Source organism: Lissotriton helveticus, chromosome 3_1 (assembly GCF_964261635.1).
Source record: "Lissotriton helveticus chromosome 3_1, aLisHel1.1, whole genome shotgun sequence".
Lineage (NCBI taxonomy): Eukaryota > Metazoa > Chordata > Amphibia > Caudata > Salamandridae > Lissotriton > Lissotriton helveticus.
Window position 1 is genome coordinate 90,563,088 of NC_136061.1, and position 17,143 is coordinate 90,580,230.

At 41.8% G+C, this 17,143-nt stretch overlaps 1 protein-coding gene across 2 annotated transcripts in view; it reads right to left on the reverse strand.

Annotated features, from left to right (window-relative positions):
* The window catches only part of LOC144822139 (uncharacterized), a 71,608-nt gene that overhangs the window by 16,795 nt on the left and 37,670 nt on the right, over positions 1 to 17,143 (reverse strand). For both annotated transcript variants that reach the window (XM_078679287.1, XM_078679286.1), the window contains exons 3-4: positions 15,986 to 16,093; positions 8,028 to 8,177 (exon numbers count right to left, since the gene is read on the reverse strand). In XM_078679287.1, the coding sequence (XP_078535413.1) occupies positions 8,028 to 8,177; positions 15,986 to 16,093 (258 nt within the window). The remainder of the gene's footprint in view (positions 1 to 8,027; positions 8,178 to 15,985; positions 16,094 to 17,143) is intronic.

Here is a 17,143-nt window from a genome sequence, read left to right on the forward strand (position 1 = left end):
GTAATGTAGGCATTCACTAGGAAATGCAGAAACATGTTGACCATTTACCAAAAGGTGAGAGATGTCCTACAAATGCCATACACTCCTCTCTGTTAATTTTATTTTAATCTTAAAATAGTTTTCAAATACAACGAAATTTAAATACTTATCCTACTCTAAATACAATTTTGAATTTCACCTATTAACTTTTGTACGTGTAAAAGTGTATCAGCTCCTAATGCAGAGCTCCCTTTCAGCATGTCTAACATCAAGGTGCTGGCCAAGGAACACACCTATAAATGAGTATGCCACCTAGTGTAGTAGATAAGTGGTCGCATTTGTTTTTTATATATATATATATTTTTTAATTATTTTTATTGACAAGCAGGGCAAGATGATCAACAAATACATTTTAAACAAAACATATGATATAAAATCAAATATCGGTGCAGATCAAAATACAAATAAAGTAACGCCATGCATTTTACATTACCCATCTTTCAAATGTAACCTTAAAATAGAACAAAGAAACAAATGGGATAGTGTATATTATTGTATCAATAATGAAAAAGTGAAAAAAAAGAGGGAAAAAAACCCAAAAAAACACAGATATGTATTCCCTGAGGCATTACCACTGTTAGTATCTTCTGAAATCATGTACTATTCTAAAAGAAAGGTGCCCCAGATTTTAGCAAATTTCCTAATTGCTTTTATTCCCCGGTTCCTTGCAATTGAACCCTCCATAGTATAGATCTCATTAACTAACGCCCACCATTCCATTGCATGAGGGGGGTTCGGAGAGATCCAAGCTCTCGCGATAACCAATCTAGCACTGGTCAAGAGTATATTTAACAAATCTGTGTTAATAGTGCTAGACGGGTATATAGCAAGTAAAATTGAAGCTGCTGATAATGAAGAACTGATCGCTTTTTGTTTATATAAGATATTTTCTATTGCCGACCAATACCTTGCTAATACCGGGCATGTGTAAATCATATGTACAATATCTGCTGCCAACAGCCCACACTTAGGGCATTTAGTACGGTCACTGTTCAAATTATTTTGTGCCCATTTAGAAATTCTCAATGGTGTGTAATATAGGTGAGATATTGTTCTGTATGATTGTAGCATTAAGCTAGATGAATGAGTCGTTCTATTGATGTTTACTAAGGCGGCTGTAATATTCGGAGTTGTCACATTAAATCCTAATATGGAAGTCCATTTTGTCGCTAATCGAGGAGTTTCATCCAATTTATTTTGGTTTAGACACTTATATCCCAGACTAATTACGGATTTTCGATTTGTTGAATAAAAGCAACTCCATAAATCTGAGCTACTTACAGATATCAGATTCATTTTACGGATTAAATAGTCCCTTATTTGAATATACTTAAAGCGCATCAATTCCGGTAATTTGAACAAAAGTTTCAAAGTTTCAAATTGTAAGAAGCCCCTTGAGCCATATAAGTCTCCCAGTTTTAAAATACCGTATTTAGCCCACTCTCGTCCCGTATTATCATTGAAAATCCCAGGAAGTCCAGGATTACCCCAAAGTGACAGGTCAGTGTGGAAAAAAGAAGTCTCACAGTTGATCATCATCATATTCCAAATGCGTACTGCATCCCGTGCAGTCTTAAATTTTACTCGTTTAAAATAATTCGGGTCCTGCACCTTCGCCAGAAATTGTTTTGCCTCTCTGCCAAGCATAAATTGATGAAAAAAAAATTGATTATAGCTAATAAACAGGCTGCGTAGCCGGTTCAAAAAAGAAGCAAAAAAGTAAGCTCTAAAGTCAGGGAAGTTAAGACCTCCTTTTTCCAGTGGTAATTTCAGGATTGCCATCGATCTTCGCGGCTTCTTGTAGCCCCACAAAAAGCTATTAATAATGCTATCCAATTTTAAAAAAAACAAATTATTAACGCGCAGAGGGATACAACGAAAGAGATATAAAAATGTAGGCAAAATATTCATTTTAATCAGATTCAATCGTCCCAACAGGTTAAGAGGGATCTTATGCCATTTTTTTAGAAGAGCAGCAACTTCTTTCAGTAGAGGTTCATAATTTAATAAGTTTATTTCCGAGATCCTTGAAGAGATTTTAACCCCTAAATAAACCGCGGCCAGGCAATATCCTGGAACTTGAGGATTAGTCTGATAATTCATTATAACTTGCGTTTTATTTATATTAAGTTTGTAACCTGCGATAGCCCCAAAGTTATTGGCTTCTTCTGAGATCCCTACCAGTGCTTCTGCCACATCGGTAGTATAGATGGCTAAGTCATCGGCATAAGCGGTAATTTTGAAAATGTTGTCTTCATGAAGTATGGGTTTTATTCTGGCTTGCTCTTGAAGGGCGTTGATAAACGGTTCCATGGAGAGAGCAAAGAGTAGGGGTGACAGAGGGCACCCCTGCCGTGTCCCCCGTGAAATTAAAAATTTAGATGAGACGGCCCCTGCATAGCTGATCTTTGCATTAGGAGTTCTATACAAAGCTTGTATACTTCTTAAAAAACGTCCTTTAAAGCCATATTGTTTCATCACCCCCCATAAGTAATCCCACCCCACTCGGTCAAACGCCTTCTCTGCGTCTAAAAGTATCATCCCGAGTGGGGTGTGATTAGTTGCTGCAACATCGAAGGCAGTAATCGCCATGTTTACATGAGTAGTTGTGTCCCTCCCAGCTACGAAACCATGTTGTTGTTCGTTTACCAACAGCGGCATAAGTGGGGCCAAGCGAAGAGCTAGTATCTTGGAATACGCTTTAACGTCAGCGTTAATCATTGATATAGGACGATAAGAGCCGCATTCCGTTGGTATTTTATTTTTCTTAAGAAAAAACATAATTTTAGCTGTATTCCACGATTCTGGTACCTGCCCAGTAACACCAATTGAATTAATAACTAAACATAAAAGTGGTAAGATTTCATCTGCGCATATTTTATATAATTCTATGGGGAGGGTATCCTCACCGGCAGCTTTATTAGAGGGGAGAGAAGTAACAGCATGGTGAAGTTCCTTTAACGTAACTTCTTCCTCTAGCCCATTAACACATTCTTGAGCTAAGTATTCCCGGGCTGGAAGATTTTTATTGATATACATTTGTATCTGCATTTCTGTGCAGCTACCCTCTGGAGTGTATAATTTTTTGTAGTATGTTACGAACTGATCCATTATTTGTGCTGGCTGAGTATATGAAGTATTATTAAGGCCTTTAATGCATTTAACTAATGTTGTTGCTCGGTCATCTGCCACCTTGTAAGCCAGGGCCTTTCCTACCTTATCCCCACATTCATATTGTGACAGTTTATATTTAAGCAGCTTTCGGCTATTATTTTCCCTTAAAGCACATTTAAGAGTTGAACGTGCATTCACTAGTTTAGTTTCTAATTGTTCGATATCTTGCGCCCCCAACACCCCAGCTCTCAAATTATCGGCTAATTGTTTTTCCAGCTGCAAAATACCATTCATTACATTCTTATCCTTTTTCCTTTGTTCTGCATTTTGTTTATATACATACTGTTGCACATGCCCCCTAATAGAGGCTTTACAAGCATCCCAGATTGATAAAAGTGATGCGCTTCCTACATTGATTTCCATAAATTCTCTGATATGTGCCTTCAACGTTCCAACAAAAACTGCATCTGCCAATATATATCTAGGAAAAGTAAACAATCTAACTTCCGGGTCCCTTTGTGTTATACTAAATGACAATAAAATTGGGTTGTGGTCCGACGAGACCTTTGGAAAGATTTCCATACGTCCAGCCTCAATAACCTCATCTGAAGCGCACGCCAAGTCTATACGTGAATACAATTTGTGCGGTGAGGAGTAAAATGTGTAGCCAGGTTGATATGGATACAAGCTCCTCCATACATCTTTTACATTGTGTATCCGAGCTAGTTCTAATATCGCCGCCCTGGTTTTGCGCATGCGTCTAGTTGGGCCTCTCTTGGTCACATCCTGTTCATAGTTTAGTACACAGTTATAATCCCCCATCATGATAAGTTCCCCCTCCCATGAAAGCAATTCGATATTTAGCCAATCAAAAATACGCGGGTCATTAATATTTGGTCCGTATATAGCACAGAAAACAAATTTACGGTTCTCGACCTGCATTTGAGTAATGGCCCACCGGCCTCCATTATCCGAGGCAGTTTTAATCACTACCCCCCATGGTTGTTTTTTTTTCAATATTGCGACTCCTCTAATAGGAGCGTTTAAAGTAGTACACACCACCACCTCATATCCCAATTGACTCAGTATTTTCTTATCTTTAAAACAAACATGTGTTTCTGTTAACATAATTAAATGTGGGTCATACATTTTAAGTTCTTCATACACCATACGCCTCTTGTTCTTATTATTCAAGCCCGAAACATTCCAGGCTAAACACCTAAATTGCAGCATTATAAATTCTTGATAATAAAAAACGTTCTGCACCTCTCATTAATCGCCATAACATTCCTTGTCTACAATTTTTATTGTTAACCACTTTTAACCTTGCCTTGTCTTTTTCTTTCTTTCCCCCCTGTCCATCTTCCCCCCACCCTTCCCTCCCTTCCATTCCACTGGTACCCTCCCCCCCGTACCTACCCGGAAGCCTCCCTCTATCTTCTGCTGCCGTTAGAGGGGCAGCCACCCTGAGAGGAGTCCACATGAACCCTAGCCCTCTATATTGCCATCAATTAGAATGGCCATCAGCCAAAAGGTGATATACAAAAATAAGAAGGAAGAAAATGAGACTAGTGAGTTTTAAACAGAAGTAGTGCCCATACCTGATTAGTATTATATATGTTTTTTTTGTTTGTTTTTTTTTGCCTCCATTTCCTTCTACCCATTTACTTTCAAGGTTAACTTAATTAAGTTTTTAAGTCCATTTTTGAAAGAAACAGCTCCGCTTCCTTGACATCATGAAAGAAGTGACTATGACCAGATTTGATAACTTTGAGGCGAGCAGGTTCTTGTAGGTAGGCCATTGCTCCGTGGGACTTAAAAGAATCGATCAGTTTACGTAGCCCCCATCTTTTGTCCATGGTGATCTTGCTGAGGTCGGATTTAACAAAAAAGGTTACATTATCAATTGTAACTGGAGAATTTGGCCTAGCTTTCATTGAGACTGCTTGTCGCAACAGATAGTTGCCAAAGTAGATTAGGAAAGGCCGTGGATATTTGCTCTCTTGGGTTCTAGGGGTGATAGGAAGTCTATGTACCCGCTGAAGCTGAGAGTCCTAGTCCCAATCTGACAAATCCGGGAATGCCCTCTGTAAAATCTTTACCATGTAGGCCCTTGCATCTGCTCCCTCGGATCCCTCGGGTATCCCAAAGAGTCTCAGGTTCTGCCTCCTCTGTCGATTTTCCAGATCCTCCACTTTATTCTGCAGAGCCCCTATTTCCTCGTTATGACGATCTGTTGATGTTGAAGTAGTAGCAACAGTTTCCTCCACTTCCACAACTCTTTGCTGTAGTTCCTCGATTTCTTGAGTCACGCCACTTAGTTTATTAGTAACTTCCTGGAGGGAGCTGTGCATTTTAGTGTTATCTTCTCTTAGTTGTCGAAAGTTCTCTTGTACCTCTTGGCGATGATCCATTAAAGTTTTTAAGATTAAATCCAAAGATGAAGCATTAGCGTTAACATCAGCGTTGGCATGAGCAGAGGCCGGTGAAGAGGAGATGGAAATAATAGGTGTTACTATTGACCCGCAGTGTGAAGTGGTAGCTGCAATAAATGTATCTTTCTGAGAGCCCCCAGCAATAACAGTAGCAGTAGCATTGTTATCAATCCTAGTGATACCAATAGGTAATGTGTTTGGAGGAGCAGAGGGATCAATTAAAAAAGGCGATATTGGCAGTTCAGAGACTCGATTTACCTCCGCGTTAAGTAAAGTATCACTATTGGACAGAGTGGCTTGTGACTTCGGGCTCACCCCTACCAAAGTGTTTCCTCCTGGTAGACTTGGTAGACTTGGTGGAAGAATTTTGGCCTCTCTTTTTTGAGCCTGGAGCCACTTACCAAGTGAATTCTGATCTGTAAGCAGCTTCCCCCCGCTCATAGTTGGTATCAATGTATTTAATAACGTTGCAGGGGTCAGAATTCTCCCCCCCTTCTTGACTTTATTTTTTGTCTTCCCCCTTTTTCTTAAAGCGGAGGATCTGATAGCTTTTAATTGTGCAGAGGTATATTCTATGTCCGCACCTGTATCTTCGCCACTCTCATTATCACCAGTTTCAACCATCTCCTCATACTCTGGATCATCAGAATTAACCTCTAATTGAGTCTCACTATCAGTAGCATCAATCACGTCGGTAACATTATGATGACCAGAGCTTCTCTCGTCTGCTTCAGTTAAATCTAAAACCGGTAAAGGCTGGGGAGGTTTAGAGTGTAGTTCAATAGCAGCATCTGCTGTATCTGAGGTAGGAGCGGTAAGAGCATCAGTCGTGATAATTTCATATTGCTCAGTCTTGCTTGCGTTATCCACCTTAACTGCAGCACTCTTACCTGCTGTATCTAGCACTCCCTTGCGGTCTTTAGCTAAGTTTCCAATCAGTTGCTCTGAATTATTGTCATATATTTCTGCAGCTTCATTTTTATCCTTTCCTTTATCCTTATTTTTGGTAGCAGTGGCAGCAGTGGTGTTAACTTTATTAGGAGTTTTTATATTGAATTGAATAGTTTGCTGTTTACCAGCTTGTTTATCCACCTGTCGAGGCATCCTCGCTACCACTACTGGTGAAATTGGTTTGAATACTGGAGAGACCCCTTCATCAAGCCCATCTTCCAAGGGATTGCCTCTGGTTGCTTTGCTCTTGGTGTTTTTAGGAGCCATTGACACGATGATTTAGCTCAGTATACAATAAAACAATGTACCGATGTATCAGATGTACCAGATGTACCTGACCCCCTAACAACTAGCAGCTGGCAACTGAGGCAATGTTACTGGAGCTAGTTCTAAAGAAATGAAGGGGCCCGGTATGTATTACTCTTTTCTTTTCTTAAGTCCCAGTGCTTGGTGCTCAGTACTCAGCAAGCAAAACAAAGTCCCAAAACCAGTTCCTTGCAATGACGCGGCCCCTTTAATAGCTCCCGACGAATTTCGAGCAGCCTGAGACCACCTCAAACACCTCCAGAGTTGTTTTTTTTTTTTTAACAAAAGAATACCCCTTCGTGAGTTAATAAACAGACTCCTTGCTGCTTTTACCGCTTTTCCGCTGCTGCAGCCGTCCCTGTTCTGATTTTTCGGCGTTCAGCGTTGCGAGCGCTCCTCCCCCTCCTCTTTCCAGCTCACCTCAGCTCTCTCGGTTACCGCAGCTGCAGCCTCTACCGGACCAGCTGGTCCACCAGTCCGCCAGTCCGCGTCTCTGCAGATCTCCGCAGAACCCGACCCCTCAAACTCCGAGCCGGGCAGACAGATGACTCATAGGTACGTTCTGCTGAATCGTTATTATATCACGCCAGCCTTGTACCCGATACCGTCGTGGACAGCTATAACATTTTAATGATGGCACCTCAATAGCGTCTCTGTATCTTCCACTCGATAGCCATTCAATTACAGATTTACAGCGCTCATTCGAATTTCTTCAAACTCGAGGGTCAGGGGTTCTGTGGAGCATTCCCTCTGTGGCGTCTTCACTCCGCCATCTTGCTTCCGCCTCCCAAAAAAAGATCTTTATTCACTTATTTATTTGTTGGTTTTGTAGAGCGCCTGTATCACCCCCGGAGGGGTATCGCTGCGCTTTGGACGGAGCTGCTGGCGGGCTGATGAAAAGTGTTAAAACAGGGAAAATTCACAAATTAATATCTTCAAACAAATCTCTTTATTCTGGAAGAGGTACATAAGTGACACTAGAATGTAAATAAATATTTTCTTTTTACAAATAGGAGCTTGCCAGGCTTCTTACTCTCTATAAACTTTAAAGGAAAGGGGTAGTACTGATACTGGCTCTGTAAAAACCTCTCTCCCCTTCACGTTTGCACAATTAAACAGGGCCAACATGGATTGTCCACTATGTACTTAAATGCGTGCATTGAGAAATAAAATATGCAAAACCTGATTGATGCAAAGGTCCCATCAGTTCTTCTGGTCCTGTGCTTTGCCAATGACTGCTTTCCCTTTGTGCTATATTCTGTGAATTCTTCAGAAATTGCTTTTCCTTCTTTGTTTTCTTGCTGAGCACATCAGAATTAGCAATCTTCTCACCTGTTAAAACATACTAACAAATTACTTTTTCTATTGAAATGCTTGGCTTTTACAATTTCTTTGCTTTGCCTTATCTTAAAAAGGTGTTCGTATGTACCCGCAACTTCAACAGACTGATGCTGGGGAATGGGCTCCAAAATAAATACCCTTTTATTAACTTTGTGAATTTTTATGATTTACATTTGCAAAACACATGTGTACCATTTGTTTGATTTTTTAGGCTCTCAAAAATCTTGTGATCAAGTGTTACATTTTGTTGGATTAGATGTTTATAGCAGTGTTAAATGACAGCTGATCTTGGTTTCTTAGGAATTATGTTATGTGTTCGTACTTTGTAGTGTACTCAATGTTAAGGTGCAGGAGAGGTGCAACTTTTCAGTTTATTCTTTCCCATAAAGGTGAACGACTGTCAACTAGAAGCTAGGAGGGTCTGTGTTCTTGAGGTGCACTTGATTGTCAACTGTGGATATTTCTTTCAATGTGTTAAGAATGTTCTGTTGGTTCTAAGAAAAATGGAGAAACAATTAGTGGCTTTGTCCATAACAGCAGATAAAATTTGCCTGCTGTTCAATCAATCAATCAGGAGTTTGTTAAAGCGCGACTACTCACCCGTAAGGGTCTCGAGGCGCTAGGGGTGGGGGGGTTTGGGGGGGTGCAGGTTCCATTCCATCAAGGAGGGGGTCTGTCGAAGAGCCAGGTTTTGAGGTTTCTTGCGAAGATGGGGAGCGATGTGGTCTGTCTGAGGTGGAGCGGAAGGGCGTTCCATGCTTTGGCCGCGAGGAAGGAGAAGGAGCGGCCTCCCGATCTGGTCTTTCTGGTGCGGGGGACCACAGCGTAGGAAAGCTGGGCTGATCGTAGGGTCCTTTGGGGTGCGTGGAATTTGAGTCGGCTGTTCAGGTATGCTGGTCCGGTGCCGTGGAGGGCCTTGTGAGCGTGGGCTAGCATCTTAAAGGTGATTCTCGCCTCGACGGGGAGCCAGTGGAGTGTGCGCAGGTGCTGGGAGATGTGGCAGTGTTTTGGCAGGTTGAGGACCAGTCTTGCGGCGGCGTTCTGGATGTTCTGTAGCTTGCGGATGAGGTTTTTGTTTATTCCGGCGTAGAGTGCGTTGCCGTAGTCGAGTCTGCTGGTGACCTTTTGTTGTGCTTTATATAATTATGATGTGGGCTGATTTATAAAATGAGGTTTATTATTGATCGGGCATCTGTCAGCCAACTAGACATCTTCAGTGCAATGTGATGTGCACGAGGGTATGATAAAGTCAGACTTGTTTTTGAATTGTATAATGAATGTGAAGTGAGGTTTACTGTGCATGGGATGGACATACTGCGAACTATATTATATTGGTGCTGTGTTACATTAATGAGGCTGTAATTTGGTCTAGGCTAGATGTTCTGTCAATTATGTGGGAGATGGATGCTTGAGGACAGGCACGTTCTTGTAAAGGCATCATCGACTTACAAACTACATGGTTCTTTGTTGTGCACAATAGGCATGCTGTGCTTTCTAACATGATCTGTTGGAGTATGCATTCAGCCAGTTCTGATTAATATGGTGTGTTGGCACTGCATATCATCATTGGTTGTCAAGAGTGAAGTGAAATTGGTCTACCAGGCCTCGAGAAATCTGCTCGCCACTTTCTATGGCGAGTCAGATTTCATCAGGGCGAGTTATTTTTAGACCCGTTCTGATAAGCGGACAAATAATATGTGTTCTGTTCAATCGCAAGGGGGAATAAGCTGTAAAGAGGGCTTTAATCTTGTTTTTATCTAGTCACATTTGCTCTGCATGCAGAGGCAAATGTCAAAAGTCAGTTTGTCTCTTACATTTACTTTTCTTGCGCCGACTGCTAGGTGAGAGGATTTTGCAAAGTGACAATCGTGCTTTGCAAAGCATGTGAAATTAAAGGCTTTAACTTTTAAATTACTAATAAGTGAACTGCAGAAACATTGTGTATTTATGAGTTTCGGGGAATGGAAGAAGTGCGATAGGACTGTAGTTTGGTAACATAAGCAGGTCAGCCAAGAGCTTCTTCGAAAGAGGGAGAATGTTGATGTGTTTTCAGGCTGAGGGGAATATTTGTTGTTGTTAGGAGCATGTTGAATAAGGCGTCCAAGGGACAGTGACAAGATCAGTAATGGAGGAAAAGATAAATTAGGGACAGGGGTCATCAGAGGACCCACGTTTTATAGACTACATGGCTTTCTCGACCGGTTTATTACCTATGTTGACAAAGCTAGTCAAAATGCAGTGCTAGTTTATAGTGGGTATCTCTGTAATGACTTTCAGAGAGTCCAAATGGGTGTAGGAGCAAATCCGCCATAGATGGTTTTGATCTTTTCCTGAAAAAAAAGAAGTGATAATGTAGAGCACAATAATAGTTATAAAGGAACAGATTGGAAACAAGTGCCAGGATGAGAGAAATCCTTCCAAATTAAAAAATAAGTGGTTATTTTCTTCTATGCATGTAAACAATTGTTTACATCTAGTTTGAAGTAAGTTTCTGTGGTACCTAAGTAGGGCCAATAAATACGTGGGTTTGTCAGATTCTAGTTTAGAGCGTCCCCGGGTGCCCTCCAGAGACTTGCAGTGCAATTTGCATTCCCTCAGCTCGGGAGTGTACTATGTAGCGTAGGAGGTTCTCCTAACCTTACTGTTTGCTTTCAAGGGAGCAATTTTGACGGAGGTTTCTGTAATAGTTTTATTAATATGAGTACCGGCTGGGTTAATATCATCTGACTGTCCAGGTGGCAGCAGGTAGAGAGTATTTGCCAGATTCTCATTGTTAATGAGTTTCCTGGATCTGAACTTGGTGCTGGAAGACTTGGACTACAGAAGATCTTAAGTCAAGAGTAATCAAAGATTTGATGAGAAAGTGCCTCATCTGGGTGAGTGATGGGGGAAGGTTTCACGAGATGTTGTTAATGTTAGTGGAAATTAAATGTAAGATTCGCCCAGCTGAGAGAGTAGGGCTGGTGACTTTTTGGAAGACGGCCTCAAGGCTGTCTCTTACTAGTAGGCAGTTTTCATACTAAGGGTCAAAAGTACTAACATTAGTGTTTGCGATTACCAAATAGCGAATATTTGCAAAACGCTATTTGGTAATCGCAAACACCTATGTGTGTTTTACATGTTTTGCGATTCCCAGTGGGCGACAAATGGGGTCAGCAGACTGCCATGTCTGTAATTGCTTTTAAAACAAATCTATCTTTTTTTAAAGGCAGGCGGATTTTTTAAAAAGGAAAACGGGATGTGTTTTTAAAAAAAAGTGAAAAATTGTCTTTCATTTTGTAAGAGTAGGTAGTGGTCTGCCTGCTCTTAAGAAATATTCTTCCAACCATCTCAAAGGGGTAAGGGTCACTTGGGGACCCTTTCCCAATTGCGAATAGGTTACCATCAACTTTGAGTTGGTGGTAAAGTGCAAATGTTTAGCGACCGCATTTTGGCTGCAAAACATTCATACATACCATTTCTATTCTGTACTTGGAAAGAATGCCCACAACACCCCTTCCAAATACCGAATCGCAAAACCCTAATTGCGACTGGATAACGATTTATGGAATTGGGTTTGTATATTTCAAAAAACATTTTTCAGGTTCTGTTTGCGAAAGTAAATACGCTTTGTAGATGGACATCATATTGCTTATTAATTCAACCATGTTATTGTGACATGTGGAATTCTTTCATCTACACAGACCGTGCTCTATCTTGTTTGATAATTTTATAAATGATAAGTGGAGATTTATCACACCCTGAACTTCTTGGATACGAGGTAGAAGCTTGATCTTCCTTCAGCCATGAAGCACCCCATAAAGTAACACCAAACACAAATATCAACCCAAGCAGGACATCAGTCATAACATATAGATTATATTTGGGGTAGTGTAAACCAGCTGTTCTCTACTCCATGAAGCAACCCCAGAAAGAAGGGCACAATTCCAATGCACAGCAGATCCATGGTGGCTGGTATCCAGGATAGTATACTCCAGATCTTTGCCCCATAAGACCGTGCACAATATCAGAATGGAAGAAAAGTGACACAAGTACGTCCTCCCTTGAAATCCCAACCACCCCCATTTTCACAACTAACCAACCCAGCTGATGGCTATCCTCTTGTGCTAATGGAGCAGAATTGGAGTGCAGATCTGAACTCAAGATCTTTGTCTTCATAGCAATACATGATACATTATCAATGAGAAGTCCTAAGAGAGGAGGACTGCATCCCCACGCTGCACTATAAACCTCTGGGCAAAACAGCGCTACCACCAACCAACCCCTCCCCTCCCCTCCACGAGATGCTACAACCATAGGTTCACTGGGGGCATGGGCTTCGAATACTGTAGCTGTGGAACTAGGCTTGTTACATACGTGTGGTGAGTGCAAGTGCAGTCAATGCATACGTCAGTGTTTTCATCAGTGTGTGTTATGTTTGTCACTGCAATGTGTAGGGTACATACACTTGTGTGTTGTGTGCACTAATTTGTGGAATGCATTTGTACAAATAAAATTCTGTGGGGGGGTGCATGAGTGTTTAAATGAAGTTGTCAATGAGATGTTTGTGGTTCACGATGCACATGTGGTGGGTAAGGGTCACAAAACACTGAATATTTCAATGGCGAGCATTTTCCAAAATATTTGTAAATGTAGGTAAATATGAATCTACAGTGGTATGAGACTAACACACTTATCACAGGTGTCATCTGGTGTAGCGTTTCAACCTTTTACAGCATCTAGCACATCAGATGTAGATTCCACAAATGTCATTTGTTGAGAAACACCCCTTTTCTCACAGAAAGGAATCATTTTAATGAAAGGGACCATTCGTGCCTTTCCCCCAGTAAAGCAGGCATAGGATTATTAACATTGGATGCATATAACACTTAGTATTCTAACCGTTGAAAATGAAGTTACTTAAATAGAAATTATGCATCCCTAGTGTGCATAAGAATGTGCTTTCTATCTTTGCTGCATGAATCAGTGAGTATGTGGATATTTTGTGTACAGCATTGTGTCAAGCTTGCTGTGTGCATTAGTTCACTCCTGTGCGTATGTTCATATAGGAAGCATTATCTTATGCATGGAGCATGTACATTAGGTATGTCAGTTAATGCAAATAATATGTGGGCAAGTGAAGGAAGCTGTCTCTCTCTATTGTGGACCAAAACGAGATACACTGTGAAGAGATTCCAGGCTTACTGGTCTGCAGAGGCAAAAATTATAACACTAAATGCTCTCTTTTGTGGTAGTGTGGGTGAGGAATTTCGGCTTATCAGAGGGTAGTGCTAAGCATCTGTTGTACTTAGAGAGGCAATAAATGAGGCACACACTCAAGGATAAATCAGAGACCAATTTAGAAAACTAAGCCGTATTTGTATATACATTTTGTTGCCAAAAACTTCTTTATCAGGTAAGTACTTTTTTAAATATTGATTTTTACATGCAAGTAAAAGTTCACTTAAATGGGTCTTTATGCAGCAATGCTTTCCTATGGGAACAAAGGCTTAGGTTGTATCCAGTTATTTATGGTTGGTTTCTAGGGGTTTCCTTCTGGACTGGGGGTCGTAGGAAGCCAAAATCCAAAGTACCACCAGCAGTTACTAATTACTTGCTCTGAAGTGCCCGGGTGCAGAGGTGCTGGTGGGGATGGTAGTTTTTGGCTTTTGGCCGGTGGAAATAAGGGGGGCCATCTAAAAGTAAGTTGCAAAGGGGGCTCAGGTCCGGCTGCTCCCAAAATGGTGCTCGGGTACAAAGGTCCCGGGAGCAAGGCGCAAAGACGGTTTTTGGGTACCCGGGCTCGGGCACTTGGGTGCAGAGTAGATAGGTAGGCTAGACTCTGTGCATTAAAGGCCCTCGCAGTTGTCGGTCTTGCCGATTTAGGGTGCAGAAATCAGGATAGCTGGGCCACTGAAGGTGCGTCTCTGCGGTGCTGATGTCCATAGATGGCTGCTTGATCTGAGTGCAGTGGGAGTCCAGATTGGACTTTTACAAGCTTTGTTTGCTGCAAGGGATCCGGTAGTCCGGGTGTTAATGTTGTGTGGCTCTGGTCAATCCTGGTGTCCTCTCACTCAGTGGGTGGGGGAAGATCTGACCTTCAGGAGCACAGGTATCTCTTCCTGGGTGGCTGCTGCATAGGGCTGGCTGGGAAGCGGCAACACGGTGAACCAGACTCTGCTTCTTCGGTGCCTGCAGATTGCACAGGAGTAGCTCCTCTAATCCAGGGGAGATTACTGGCAATTTGTCAAGGGCTGGCAGTCTACCAGGCTTCTTGGCACATGCTCAGCTGCAGGACAAGTCGCTAGGTCGAGAATGGTGCAGGCAGACAGAGTCTCGCGCCAAAAGTCCAAAGCAGGCTTCAGATCTTATTTTCACGCAGCTCTTCTTTGTCCTCTTCTTCTGGATCCATTGAATCAGAGTTTCTGGCACCAGGGGTGCCTCCTAAATACTCAATTTAGGGGTGTTAAAGGAAGTGACAGGTAGTGGCTAATGGGCTACTTACCTTTAGGGCGATTACTTCCTCTATATAAGTACTTCCTGTGGGAAGTTGGCATAACCCTGAACCAGCGAGTCTAATTCCACCAAAAACCAAGATGGTGGAATTCTAGTTTTTGTGTTCACATCAGGTAGCCTAGCTGGAATTAGCCTGACAGGGCACACGCCTCCTGACTAGTTAATTTTTCCCACCTGTCCTGGTGCCAAGTGGGCCTGGGGTACAGGGTGGCATTTTCCCAGTCTGGGGGAAGCCTTGGTCACATATCAAAGGCATTGTTTCTGCCCTCTGCAAGCGTGGGCTCTGACCTGCAGGGCATCAGAAACCGGTCTGTGGTGGCAGGCTGCTCTAAACCAGTCAGTCAGTACACTAGAGATTGGTAGGTTTAAAGGGGGCACTACTAAGGTGCCCTCTGGGTGCATGCATTAATAAATCCATCACTGGAATCAGTTTGGGCTTATTAATATGAGATTTTTGATACCAAACATTTTTAGTTTCAGTGAAGCCATCATGTAGCTGGGGAACTTGTAGTCACCAGTGTGCAGTGCATGTACTAAAGATGGCTTCCCTGTTCACTGGTAATGTCCAAGAATCGACATGGATATCACAGCGGCATATATGCTCATGGAAATATTTTCTCACATGTGATATTATGCACCCTGCCTCAGGGATAGAAGGCCTGTTGTAGGGGTGACTTACTTATATTACATGCAGTGTCTGCTGGCATAGCACACAGGAGGTGTGCCATGTCGTGTCTTCACTTTTCTTTGCACCAAGTCATGCAGTCTGCAATGTGCGGAGGGGTAGTTTAGGGTGGTGCTGCAGCCCTTATAACTGCTCTTTAGTCTCCTTGGCCTTAGGTACCAGGGGTACCATTTACCAGGGAGTTCAGGGGGTGCTGAAAGCATTGACAATTGGGGGAACAATTGTACAGTTTTAGGGAATGAGATCCGGCACTGGGGATCGGGATAGCAGGCACCCAGTGCACTTCTGTCAAAATTGCATCAAATGCCAGGCAAAAAGTGGGAGTGACCATGTCATAAAGGGGCACTTTTTTACAGCATGTGCATGATCTGCACCGGTGTATACTGCAGTTGTTGGTCTGTGCCGGTGTGTGTACTGCAATTGTTGGTGGTCTGCACTGGAGTGTGTACTGCAGTTGTTCGTGGGCCTGGTAATTCAGTGCGTCTATGATTTATGTCAGTGCATTAGAGAACCTACTGCGTGAGGGCACACATGTTGTACAACAGTGTGCATTTGTATGTGAAAAATCACACTGAATTCCTCAGTTTCCACTTGAAATACATCATCAATTTCCACTCACCTGAGGAAAAATGAATTTCATCTCTTTCAGATTCCTGGTGTTTTATGGAAGTCAGGTCTTGGTTTTCATTAGGGGTTAGTGAAAAGATGGAGGTTGCGATCACAGGCCCTGTTTTTAAGAAATAAATTAATTGATTTAAAAAAGTCAAGAAAACCATCTACAGTTCAATGTGCAATCATCAAATAAAACTGATGAGCAATCAAAGAGAAAAGTGTATGATGAGCAAACTTAGCTTCAAAACACTAATAGTGCGTTGCGAATACACCGGTGGCTCAATGTTTTGATAGGCATAGTTTTTATTCATTTATTTATCCAAAGGGTGCTGTAATAAAATGCTCAAGGTAGAATTAAAAATGTTCTGTAAGTTTATTCCAACGCAGAAAGCCTCAGCCACTGAGTAGCTGAGCTCATTTGCTCTTCATCCATCAGCTCTTCTGACACACATACACGCACACACACACCGAGACAACGCAAGGTTTCAATCAGAAGGTCACACACCTCCCACCCATGACAGAAGAGCGCCACAGAATTAGAATAGTGTGTATATGTGTATATATATACACACACACACACACACACACACACACGCACACACACACACACACACACTTCTACAAACTATGGAAGAATTTAACAGAATAACAGGGAAGGCATAGGAAACCAAAAGAGCAAAAGAAACATGAAATCAAATAAAAACACACATGCAGGGCGAAAATCATTAAATGCCCATCAAATTAAAGAAAATCACATCATATAATCTCTTAAGTATCCAGCAACATAACTATTCTTATTCCCTTGTTTAAAGCAGATGTCCATTTCTGTATATTCTCACTCTTCCTTATCCTTACCATTTCCGTCCCTGGTAGCCTTGTAAACCTTTACTACTCTATTCCAGATTCTAGAATCTTCTGTTATGACTATGCTGCAAAACATCTTAATCACCTTCAAAGGTTTTGTGAGTTTTGAATTTTTAGCTTCACCAAGTGCCTACAACCATGTTTGTGATCTTTTCCATCCTTCCGGCTATCAAACCTTTTCCTCCTTTCAGTCATCTTTCTTTTATATCTATAGCTCCAACCCTCAAAATCAACATCTCTACCTATATTTCTTCTACTCCAACCCAAGATGGACACATCACCAAATTAAACTCCCTATTCC